Source organism: Botryllus schlosseri, chromosome 12 (genome assembly GCF_051294905.1).
Source record: "Botryllus schlosseri isolate E-star chromosome 12, Bs_hap1, whole genome shotgun sequence".
Classification (NCBI taxonomy): domain Eukaryota; kingdom Metazoa; phylum Chordata; class Ascidiacea; order Stolidobranchia; family Styelidae; genus Botryllus; species Botryllus schlosseri.
The window spans coordinates 23,435,140-23,447,458 of NC_137247.1; the positions used below are offsets into that span (position 1 = coordinate 23,435,140).

Here is a 12,319-nt window from a genome sequence, read left to right on the forward strand (position 1 = left end):
GACATATGCCCAAAATATGCAAATTTTCACGAATTTAGCCATATTACTTTTCCACACTTTTATCATACAATAAGTCATGTAGCCAAGAGGTCAATTGAATAATTAGACTTTTTCACGTCATTGTAAAATCTTTCGTTGAAATTCATTCCATTTAAAACTTCGGCACATTCTCTATACTATGCTGGCCACGTGAAAACAAATTCAGGTCTAAACGAGCATGCACCCAACAATTCTGGCCGTTGGCTACTTTATTTTGAGGTAATATTCGAAGCAATAAAGTCCTGCGCCTCGGGAATAAATAAACGGTTCGGTCTAGCCTAGACCGTTAAGGCGCAAGCTTATATTCCCTTGTAAGTTGTCGTCGTTAGCAAAGCGACGGAAATGTACATGTTATTGAATTTTCATCGCATTTCATTGTTCCAGTTGATACCTTTGATGATGTGTACAAAGTCATCTTTTTCCTCAGAATTGTGGTGAAATGTGGCCTGAGTCGCGTCGGTAGGTATCGTGTACTACACTGTACAATGTACATTAATATATATCTTTACGGAATGCAGGGTTAATATTGGCAAGATGACATCACGTGGCGTCGTAAGTTCGTGTTCACATTAGAACCTTTCAAAAAGGTTCACGTTCACACAAACCATAGTACCTTTTAGGGTTTCTCACCATCCCTAGTTATTAAAAATATTTTGGTTGGGCATGGGGCCTTCGGCCCTATTTTGGCTACGCCTATGTACCGAGTATAACAATACTTCACGATACCTGCAGCCGCATTATGGAAAATATATTTTTGATCTGAATGAATTTGAGTGTTGGTGTTTGGTGCCATACTTAGGCTTTAGTCATAATCTAACCAAGACACTTGGAATATAGAATCGAAGCAAGCAGAAACAGAGGGAAAATAAGCAGATCGTTGAGATTATGAACAATTTCCACAACCGTGTTCCAACTTCCAACGTTTGTCAGTGCTTACCAATTCCTAATACATTGCCACCACCCGGAAAGTTGCCATACTTGTTTCTGCACTGTGCTGGCCTATCTCTCCGAATGTCTTTTATGTTGTTTTCCCATGATATGAACGATTTTGCAAGTCCTTGTCAGTTTTCGTGATGGTTTCCCGTGTTTATTCTGCTGATTCGGTCGCCCACAATGAAACTTGGTATCCCTACTGTCACAGGCATACCTATAGATAAATTCGACTCTTTACTGGCATTACTGATCATAATGTCAAATCAGGTCCTTTATACCAAATCGTACATGGTGTGTATACATTTATTGTTAGTATTCGGTTACCCAATATGTGATCGTAGCGTATTTTAACAGAATCGTTTGAATTGTGGTCAGATCCAGGGTTGCTGTAACGAGCATTTCCCCATGTGATCGTCATTTGCTCAAAACTGATAGCTGCAAAAATAAAATCGACCAGATATATTGGTGCAACTAATATATAGAACGGCAAGATACCTTCTTTGCTTTTGAGATCAGTCAAGATTTCAAACACATTACGATAAGACAACATAAATATCGAATTAGGTGGAGACAATCAAATAATGGACATATCGCAATATATCCATTTATCGCATATCGAAACATCGCTTGGTAGGGCAGGTAATCCAGAATCGTCACCTTATCAATTTGATATATCGAATATGTTTTATAAGATACCAATGGTGCCCCACTACACAACTGTATAGCATATACATTACTATTTATGACAGGATATTATAGGAATTGCGATAAAATGAATTTGCGTTCGATCGGGCTGACCGCCCCATTAGATAATTCAACCATGCTCTGAAAGGATTAAACCAAAATGTGATCTGTTTATGAACGCTGCGACAGGATTCTTTCCAAGTTAGCAGTCATTTCGCCAACATCGAATCCGAAAGGTCCCACTTGCAGGGTGGTATACTCGATGCGATCTCCGCGAGTGATTATCATCTTGTCAGGGAACGCTTTGCATTGCTTTGTTGCATCGTTATCAATACCATCGAGATATGTAGGGCGGGGAAGGATGTGTACCAATATTTTCGCAGCTTCGTTGCGGTCGTCTAGAGATATGTGGACATTAACGTGAAATCTGAAAATAAAGATCATCATTGTATAGTATGAAGTTTAGTGCATGTTTTCATAACTGGTCGAATGAGATATTGTTGATACTTAACTAGAAGTAGAAGTAATACCATAAATTTCTAATCATCAACTACAAGTCCAAATAGCAATTTTCGGAGCTGTTCATACACCTTCAAGTAGAAGTAGAATATGACTGGCCTGTGAAGTAAGTACACAAGTGAGTAGCTCAAAGAGCTCGGGCGGGACGAGGCCACACAGACATTTATATTTTCATATCTGCGCTGGATTTCGACAATGAAGATTGGAAACACGCGGTTTTTAGAATTATCATCTGATACCGTCATTACCGGTCTGCAGCGTTCAGTTTTGTTGGCAAGCGCACTCCTGACAGTGATGAGAATTCAAGGATGTAGTGTATGTAGTAAATGTACTATATCAGCCTTTACCAACCTTTTTGAATGTCGGAGCTGCCTTTCAAACTTCAGAGTACGTATGTAGCCGCATGACAACACTCGAGTAGGCTACTTATAACGAAAATGAAAATATAGCTAGCCTACCTCTGGATCTCACCATCCAGCTAATTCAAAAGCATGCACATGGACTTCTATGAATTCTATATCGGTTATTTCATCATTGATAGACGCAGATTGAAGAATGCTATACATCAGCGGCGGCTCGTGACAATATCGGGTGGTGCGGCAAGGGGTGTACGTGATTTTAATTGTCTAAATGACGTCACAAGGGTGTATTCCGACATGAAAATGTGACTTCGTGGTGTTCACACACAGTTTCTATGAGATCATCATCTCATCACCTATATCAGTATGAAACACAGTTAAAATTACCACAGACCAACACCTACTTTGGCGTGAAATCCGCAATGCGGCATTAAGGCCTTTGTTGTCTGATCAGCGTACATCTCTACCATACTCCCCCTCGATAACGAAATTACTGCCCTAACCATTGAGTGTCGATCTCGTGACTTGGCACAGCGTTCGATACTAGAATGGAGGTATACCGTCCAGAAGCTCATGACCGATCCAGGTATGGAGCATCGTTAAAATCAATAGAGACCAATACCTGTTTTGTGTAAAATCCGTTAGCGATAAATTGCGAGTCCGCTCTCACTCCACTTAAGAAACGAAATTGCCACCCACATAATTCAGTGATAAAATTAGAACTTGGTACAGCGTTGGATACTAACATTAAGACTTACTAGGCCACATGTCATGACCGATCTCGGTATGAAACATCTTCAAAATCAATGGAGACCAATCGATACCAGCTTTTGAGTAAAATCTGATAGCGATACATGACGGATCAGCACACAGTCAACTTTGGAAACGAAATTACTACCCGAAACTTTAAGTAGCAACCTGAAACTTAGAGCATGTGTTAGATACTACCATCACGACATAACATACCAAGTTTCAAGAATTATCAAGTTGTGAAACACCGTCAAAATCGACTGATACCAGTAAAGGCCGACTCAACGCATAGGACGGTAACAGAGTTCAGGTATATATACCATTATTACATCACACTGGCAGGGCGACTCGCCAAGTTGCCTAGGTTGCTCGGTAAGTTGATGAATAAGAGAGAGTCGTTCACCATTTCTTTATTGTGAACGGCTTTGAGAGAACAAACAGTGAAAGCTTGTAAGGAGCGATACCGGGGCAGGTCCCGGCTAGGCATTTACAAAGCGAAAACACAGAAGATAATTCGATTTCCGTAGCGACTTTCCGTGCGGCTCTGAGAGCCGCGGTTGGGAATCGCTGTACTATATGCTTCCGGGCTATGCAGTCTTAACGAAAAGAGTGTATATTTACACCTGGGTACCACTCCTGATATAGGGGTGTTAACACCTATAGCATATGCCACCAGAACCTACCTCAGGTTTATACCATGGTTTAAATCGAGTACTACATTTTAATCAAAATTACTTGACAAACTGAAAATAGCGAAAAGTAAGTAAGTAGATCACAAAATATTACGAAGTAGAAGTAGTGAAAATCAGATCCACTTGAGTAAGTACCAGAAGTAGAGGGAAACTACTTGAGTACTTCGAAAAAGTAGAAGTACTTCGTTACTGACCGCCTCTGATTATAGGCTATCACTTCACTGAAATACAGGGTCTGAATTAGCAATATGACGTCACGTGACGTCATGAGGTTCACGTTCGCGTTCACACAAAACCTTTTAAACGGGTTCGCGTTGAAACGAACCTGAATTTTTCAGAGGTTCACACCATCCCTATTCATATGTCTTGGAGCAAGGGCTTTGGAGCCGAAGCAAGGAGCCGGAGCCCGGAGCAGCGCATTTTTAGAGAAGCCGGAGCTGGAACAGAAGCGCTAAATAAAATTCAAGTGGAGCCGGAGCCCGAGCTGGAGCAGGCTGTTTGGAAAGTAGCTCCGGCTCCGATGTATTTCATAAGATGCTATATGCTACTACTAATGGCTGAATTCACATAACTTTACGACAATCATTCACAAAATTAAGAAATGCTGCCTTGTTGGAGCCACATTTTCTAACTAACAATGCTCATGCATATGCGTCAAACCTGGGTAGGTTAGATATGCCGCGCTTGCTCAGTAATAACTGTGCTATCGGTATCGGTCATACCCGTAATTTCGTTATCAGCACCATTCCGATGGCCCATTGTATGGTTCATAAAATCATCATGATAACTTTGCATGTCACAAAACGGGATTGATGCTTATTTGAGCTGAGCCATTTACCTAACTAGTAATAAGACTAATATATAAGCGACGCCAGAGGATAAATAACGTCACTCTGCACTTCGATTTGGAGGCGCGCATACCGCGCGTCGAGAAACAACAGACGTTGTTGCGCGCTTTTCACTTTGTGATCATCAATTTTATGTAATAATTAAGGCAAGTTTTTGCAACTTTTGCACCTTTTTTTTACAGCTTCCGGCTGCTTCTTAAATACTCGTAAGATATGTAGAATGCTGTTTTAAGCTGTTTGAAGGAATCCTGTAGTGCAACTTGTGTGCATTTTTTTTATGCAACTTTTTGCAGCATTTTGCAACTTTTTCGATTTTTCAGAAAAGTATTTTTGATTTTGGTGAAATCCACGGCCAAATTCGACTGAAATACCGTAAATCAGCACTGGAGTAACGTTCTTACGGGTATTTCGGGAGCTGAGCCGGTAAGTCGATTTTTTTAGTCAATCAATAGAAAATTAGGATGGAAAACTATTAAAATAAATGCAACTTCTTACTGCAACTATTGTCAAAAATAAATGCAACTTTACACGGATTTAACTGCAACAAAAACTTGCCCTAGTAACAATACTTGCCTATCAACGTGATACACTCCTTTTCTTGAATTGTCGCACAATGTAATTTGTGAGCTTACTGACTTGTACAGTTCACGTCGTTAAATTAAGTTGTAACATAATAATCCCAGTCAACAAAATGGGAAGCGATCACCCGGCGTATCATGTGCATTCGATGTCAAAATGACGCTTCAAAAGATACAATTTTCGCACTTCTGCCGCAGACTCATTAACCCGTTGTTGCTGTCCATTAACCTTCTCGCTACTGCAGCTTACAACCGCTATTAGCCCTATCGCTACCAGAGGTGGTCAAAGTAGTCAAGAAAGCTACTCAAGTAGAAGTAGAAGTGGCGAAGAAAAAATCTACTCAAGTACGAGTAGAAGTACTTTCTCCATAAGCAACCTAAAACTACTTGAAGTAGAAGTAGAATTGACTGACTTCAAATCTACTCAAGTAAGTAAGTAGTTGTGAAAACGATCGTAATTCGTTCGCATGGATTGTCAAAAGGTGCAAATTGAGCTATGCGAAAGGTGCCGAGCTTGATTCATATTGATGCATACCAGGAGGTATCCAATTTTCGACAACATAAGCATTCGTCCGCATCATGGGATGAAAATGCTAATATTGATATGGAAATACGATACTAATCCTCTGTATACTCGAACAGCACGTTTTGGAAAATATCATGGTATCTCGCCCTCCCCCATATTTTAAGGCCCGCAGTTTAGTCAAAGAGCAATACGGAGAAGTTGTATAGGATACGGTGTAAACACCTTGTGCGATTACTATAAACGTTAATAAAAAATATGGTGGATCGTAAAAATACCTTATTGCGTAGCTTTATTTCCGGAAATTAAAGGCATTACTACACTTGCTTTTATACTTCAACATGTATGTTATCCAGGCAAAAGAACTGATATTAATTAGAACTAAAAGTAGATGCATGGTACTGGGAATTGAAAGTGAAATATAAATACTACTTCTAAAAGCGGAAATGTATTTCATGTCTTTAGTCCAGAGAGCTTCAAAGTTGGTATGCTAAAACAGCTCTAAAACTAAAAAAAAGTCAGAGTCCACTTTTCCATATCAGGACACGCCATGGACTGCAAGATTACGATATGATAAGTAAATGATAGATTGCGAAATATCAGTTTCAAACGTTATGATGAGCCATATATACTGTGATGAAATATTTCATATGGGCGAAGGGTGTCAATGCGGTGTGAACGGAGCCACGCCAACCCGCTACCTGAATTATATTCACCGATACTTTCGTGAAATCATACTGGTCCCCCCGTATCCGTTGCGCGGAAAGCGCGACGAAAATTCTGGGCTTCACTCAACTATTATGAAAATTAGATGTTGATAATTCGTGAAAACAGCCCCGAAATTCCTCAGGCTGTCTTCCATTGGAGGATTAAACTACTTCTACTTGACAAACTGAAAATAGCGAAAAGTAAGTAAGTATATCACAAAATATTATGAAGTAGAAGTAGAAGTAGTGCAAATCAGATCTACTTGAGTAAGTACCAGAAGTAGAGGGAAACTACTTGAGTACTTCGAAAAAGTAGAAGTACTTCGTTACTGACCACCTCTGATCGCTACCTGGATCACTGTTGCTTTCTGGCATACATACTGACCCTTATGTTGTAAGACATCACAATTTGACAACTTGTTTTCATTAGTTTTAGTTATAATCAGTGGCGGCTCGTGACAATATCAGGTGGTGGGGCAAGGGCTGCGAGCGACTTTTATCAACATGACGTCACAATGGCGTTTTCCAACGTAAAAATGTAACTTTATGATGGTCACATGAATTTCCCGACAACAGTGATTTTGCCGAACGTAGGTGCCGCGAGAGGTTTGCCGGTGAGCCGTGACTTGAAGTGTGGGAATAAATGTTTTAATTAATTTTTTTTAATCGAAGGATTATTTTATATATACAAAATGTACGTGAACTAAGAATCGTCACCAGGCCACAAATCAATTATCAGGTCATCCTTAGTAGCATGCGTTATGATTTCATGGTAGAGTTAGAGATTACGCAAATCGATAGGCCCTAATTTTTCTAAGCCCGTCCGAAAGTGTTTCGTACACGATCCTGGTGTGTTACGACCACTGAGCTGGTGGTTACGACTAGGGCTGGGCAGTGGGCACAACGATTCGAGTACTCGAATCTGAACCGAGTATTAATTTTAATGATTCGAGTCGAGTAGTAAAAGTCGATTTTTTTGAGTACTGAAATTATACGCTCCTCACCACTGAAAGTTGATTTATCAACGAGGAGTTTATCAACGATCAACGAGTTTATGCTAATTTCACTGTTGAAGCCTTGAAACCTTGATTGGCCTTATCGTAGCATACGAAACATGAAGTACAAAGCTACGAACGTTACTGGACATAGCACATTTCGGAAGTCATGATCATCCCACAATATTGTCACCAAGTGCAATGAAATCGGTATGGTCGAAAAGAATAACAAAGTATCCTTAATATGATGGATAACAGGCATTATATTCTTTGCGGTCGCTTAAAAGGTACATATTTGAACGTTGACAAATAATATTCTGTTATGACGTCATAATGAGTGATACTCGATTACTCGACTCGAAGCATTTTACGTGATTCAGAATCGAATCACTCATATACTCGATTTTGCCCAGCCCTAGTTACGACTAGGGCTGGGCACAATGATTCGAGTACTCGAATCTGAATCGAGTATTTATTTCAATGATTCGAGTCGAGTAGTAAAAGACGATTTTTTCGAGTACTTGCAAGTGAGCCCCCTTGCGACTGAAAATATTTCCATTATCTATCGGTCGAAATTTTTCATTAGGCAGGCAGCAATATCAAGTGTCAGCACAGAAATCTTCCAGTATGTTAATAATATGATTTATTATCCATGTAAAGATGAGGTTATACACCTTAAAACATTTCTTAATTCACGGTCTCTGACTGCTCCGTAACCATTATGACGCAATAATGGGGAACGTGTTGATCCGTTTTTGTGAGAGTGAGCCTGGTATACCGTGGTTGTAATTTATACCGGTTGAGGAATTACACAAGTGTGTTTAGCGCAGCGATGAGCAAAGCCTCGAAAGGAAGGAAGTCAGCGGCGTGGCAATACTTTGGTTCGCCTGTCAACGAAGGAAGAGATGGTCGGAAGGTAGCTTGTATACTTTGCAAAGAAAAACTATCTTTTCTCGATAGCACCACCAACCTACTGAGGCACATAAAAAGCAAGCATCCTACCATATATTTGAACAGAAGATTGTACGAAGAACGTGAAAATCTCAACGCTGGACCTTCTACGTCCACATCAAGTCCGAAGCAGCTTAAATTGGATTTTTCTTTCATGACTCCTTCTAGGCAAGAGCATATTACCCAAAAGATTGTCAAATTTATTGTGGGTGATTTAAGGCCACTCTCTGTTATTGAGGGGGAAAATTTCCAAAATTTGATTTCAAGCCTGGAACCTAAGTATAGCATACCATCAAGACGTACTTTTGCACGGCGCATAGAAGATCTATTTGTTGCCTCGAAAAGTAACCTGCACTTGCCACAGTAACACATCTTGCACTGACATTTGATGCATGGACCACTATCAATATGGAGTCGTTCTTTGCTGTTACAGGACATTTCATTGATGAAAAGTTTTCCCTGCAATCATGGTTGCTGCGCTGTAAATTGCTAGATGATCGTCACACTGCCGTGAACATCTCAAATTGGGTTGAACAGATATTAGCCGAAGTCAATGTGAAGCTATCAGCAGTTACTTGTACAGTGAGTGACAATGGCTCAAACATGAAGTCAGCAAAAGACATGTTACAAAAAAAGCATGGTTGGTGCAGTCTAGGTTGCTCAGCGCACTCAATACAACTTTGTATCACACATGCTTTGGCAATCTCCTCAATTCAACAGTGCCTAGCTGACGTTAGAAGACTTGTAGCTCATTTCAAAAGATCGGAGGTAGCAACATCATTACTAAAGCAGAAATGCGAGGAGATTAAAGTGGAGTTTCGAAAGCTTGTGATGGAAGTGGCAACCAGGTGGAACAGCACCTACTACATGTTGCGTAGATTATTTGATATGCAGTGGCCAGTAATAGCTGTATTGAACGAGCAACAATCCCAAACTAGTAAATACATGCTGAAACAATCGGACTGGATTATGATGAAGCAACTGACTGACATATTGGAACCTTTTGCTGAAGCCACTGAGATCTTGGGTGCTGAAAGGCAAGTTTCAATATCACTCAGAAATCCGTATATTACATCATTGAAGAAACATGTCTGGGATGCAGCATCAGAAGCTAGCGGACCGATGAAAGAGTTTTGCAAAAAACTGGGAGAGCAAATGTCTGCACGATTTCTTGAAATGCCTGTAGACGGTGACATTACTTGGAAAGCAACCGCACTTGATCCAAGATATAAAGTCAAAGGACTTGACTCCACACAATCTGTTAAACTTCGCGGTTTGCTCGAGTGTGAACTGCTGCAGGATGTAGTGGGCAAGGAAAAAAATGTTACTGTTATTACCAAAGCTACTCCCACAACTAACAGTGGTATAAGTAAAAGCTCTTCATTGAATAAGCTGCTTGATGCAGTTTATGATTCCAGTGAGTCAAGTGACAGCTCTAGCGACACTGATGTTAATTTAATTCATGATGAGCTTGAGAAATACTTCTGTGAAAAAAGGCTCACACAGGATCAGAATCCTCTGAACTGGTGGAAAGAGAATAAAGCCAAGTATCCAAACATTGTAAACTTAGCATTGAAATATCTGAGTGTGCCAGCTACTTCTACTCCATCAGAAAGAGTATTTTCAACAGCTGGGAATACAGCATCTGCATTAAGATCTAGCCTCACGGGGAGGCACGTGGAAGCTCTCGTCTTTCTGAAATGCAACGGTTTATACTAACTGATTGACAAGTCCATTTTTAATTGCATGTGCACGGTGTATCCTACATTTTGAATGGCCTGTGTACAAGTAACTGTACAATATTTCAAGTGACCACATGTGGCAATGTCATTTTGACATCAGTTTGTCATAAATTTTCTTTTGTACCAATAGAAAATGTGGAAATGGGACTGATTTCTGTTTGTTTTGAACATAGGACCTCTTTTTGAGTGCTACTCGAATACTCGACTCGACTCGAAGGTTTATGCTCGATTCAGAATCGAATCAGCTAGGTACTCGATTTTGCCCAGCCCTAGTTACGACCAGGTGATAGGCAACCAAAGCGGAGGTACCCGGCGTACGATTGGATCAATGGACTGGACAATTTCTAGACCTCTAATTTTCGCTCTAAAGGCAACTGCATAAACTACGTACGGAGCAAAGATTCAATACGATTCATGTTCGCACTTGACTTGACCAGACTAATTCCAATGACTAGAACTCGAGAGATTGCGTAAGCTCAACTGCAAAGGTCAACGAGTTCGGACACATACGCAATTGTTATCTCATAGATTGGGCCTGTCATATTGAATCCAGAACATCAATTTGAATGGTCTTTGAAGAACTAAGGACAGCAGCCTCGGAACTTCGGTCTCGGAACAACATATCACATTTGGCCTTGAAACTGGGGACTGTGACACAACACATACGGCTTACACTTTACAAGTCAGCTGCGAAATCGCCGTTGGAAAATATATTACTTAATAAATACATGAATGAAAGCCGTAAACTTAGTATACTGTTACATAAACTCATCGAGAAGTAGCATTCGCAATCTCATAACCCATTCCGGCATGGTACACTGTCAAAATCAATACAAACAGACGAACACCGAAGTTTGAGTAAAATTTGAAGGCCACAGTTTCACAGTGAAATGGACATTGGCGAACATAAAATTATGTGAATATTTGAATGCAAACCGAGAATCTAAGTTAGCTGTTTCATGCGATCATCGAGATATACCATTGGAAATATCATCACCGATCTCGTTATGGAACGCAGACTAGATTAGCACAGACAGACACCGGCTTTTGCGCGAGATCCGCAATGATGTAGGTAGGCTAAGTATCAGATCAGCGCGCATCTCTACCATACTCGACCTCGAAAACGGAATAACTGCCTCAATCTTTGAGTGTCAACTTTAAGACTTGGCACCGCGCTCGATACTAAAATCAAGACATAACGTGCAAAAGCTCATGACAGATCTAGGTATGGAACATCGTTAAAATCAATAGATACCAATAACGGCTTTTGCGTAAATCTGTTAGCGATAAATGAAAGAGTCAGCTCTTCTCGACTTTGGAAACGAAATTACCACCCATATAGTTCAGTGACAAACTTAAAACTTGTTACAGCGGTCGATACTAACATTAAGACTTACCGTGCCAAATGTCATGACCGATCTCGGTATGGAACATCGTCAAAATCAATGGAGACCAATACCGGCTTTTGAGTAAAATCTGTTTGCTGTACAATGTACAATTGTACATGATAGATCAGCACACACTGAACTTCGGAAACGAAATAACTACCCTTATCTTTAAGTAGCAAGCCTGAAACTTGGAGCAGCGCTAAATACTACCTTCACGACATATCATACCAAGTTTCAAGAATTATCATGGTGCGAAACACCGTCAAAATCGACCTATACCAGCAAAGGTCGACTCAACGCATATTACGGTAACCGAGTTCAGATATAGATACGATTGTTACATCACACCTTAGGGGCAAACAGGCATAGTTGCCCCACTTGCTCGGCCATTTTACGAATAGAAGAGAGTAAATCACTGTTTCTTTATTGTGCGCGGCTTTGAGAGAATAGATAGTGAAAGCTTGTTATGAGCGCTACCGGGGCAAGCCCCGGCTAGGCATTCACAAAGCGAAAACACAGAAGAGAATTCGATTTTCGCAGAGACTTCGCTATGTATGGGCATTTCCAAGCGAAAGCACAAGAAGAACGCGGGTTTCGCTGTGATCTCAGTA

The 12,319-nt window shown here is 40.4% G+C and overlaps 1 protein-coding gene across 1 annotated transcript; it reads left to right on the forward strand.

Moving 5' to 3' along the window:
• The first annotated feature begins 8,459 nt into the window (after positions 1-8,459).
• Positions 8,460-10,297, forward strand: LOC145452747 (E3 SUMO-protein ligase ZBED1-like). Its single transcript, XM_080330900.1, has 2 exons — positions 8,460-8,543; positions 9,299-10,297. The coding sequence occupies exons 1-2, from the start codon at positions 8,460-8,462 to the stop codon at positions 10,295-10,297; spliced, it is 1,083 nt and encodes a 360-aa protein (XP_080187026.1).
• Positions 10,298-12,319: the final 2,022 nt, after the last annotated feature.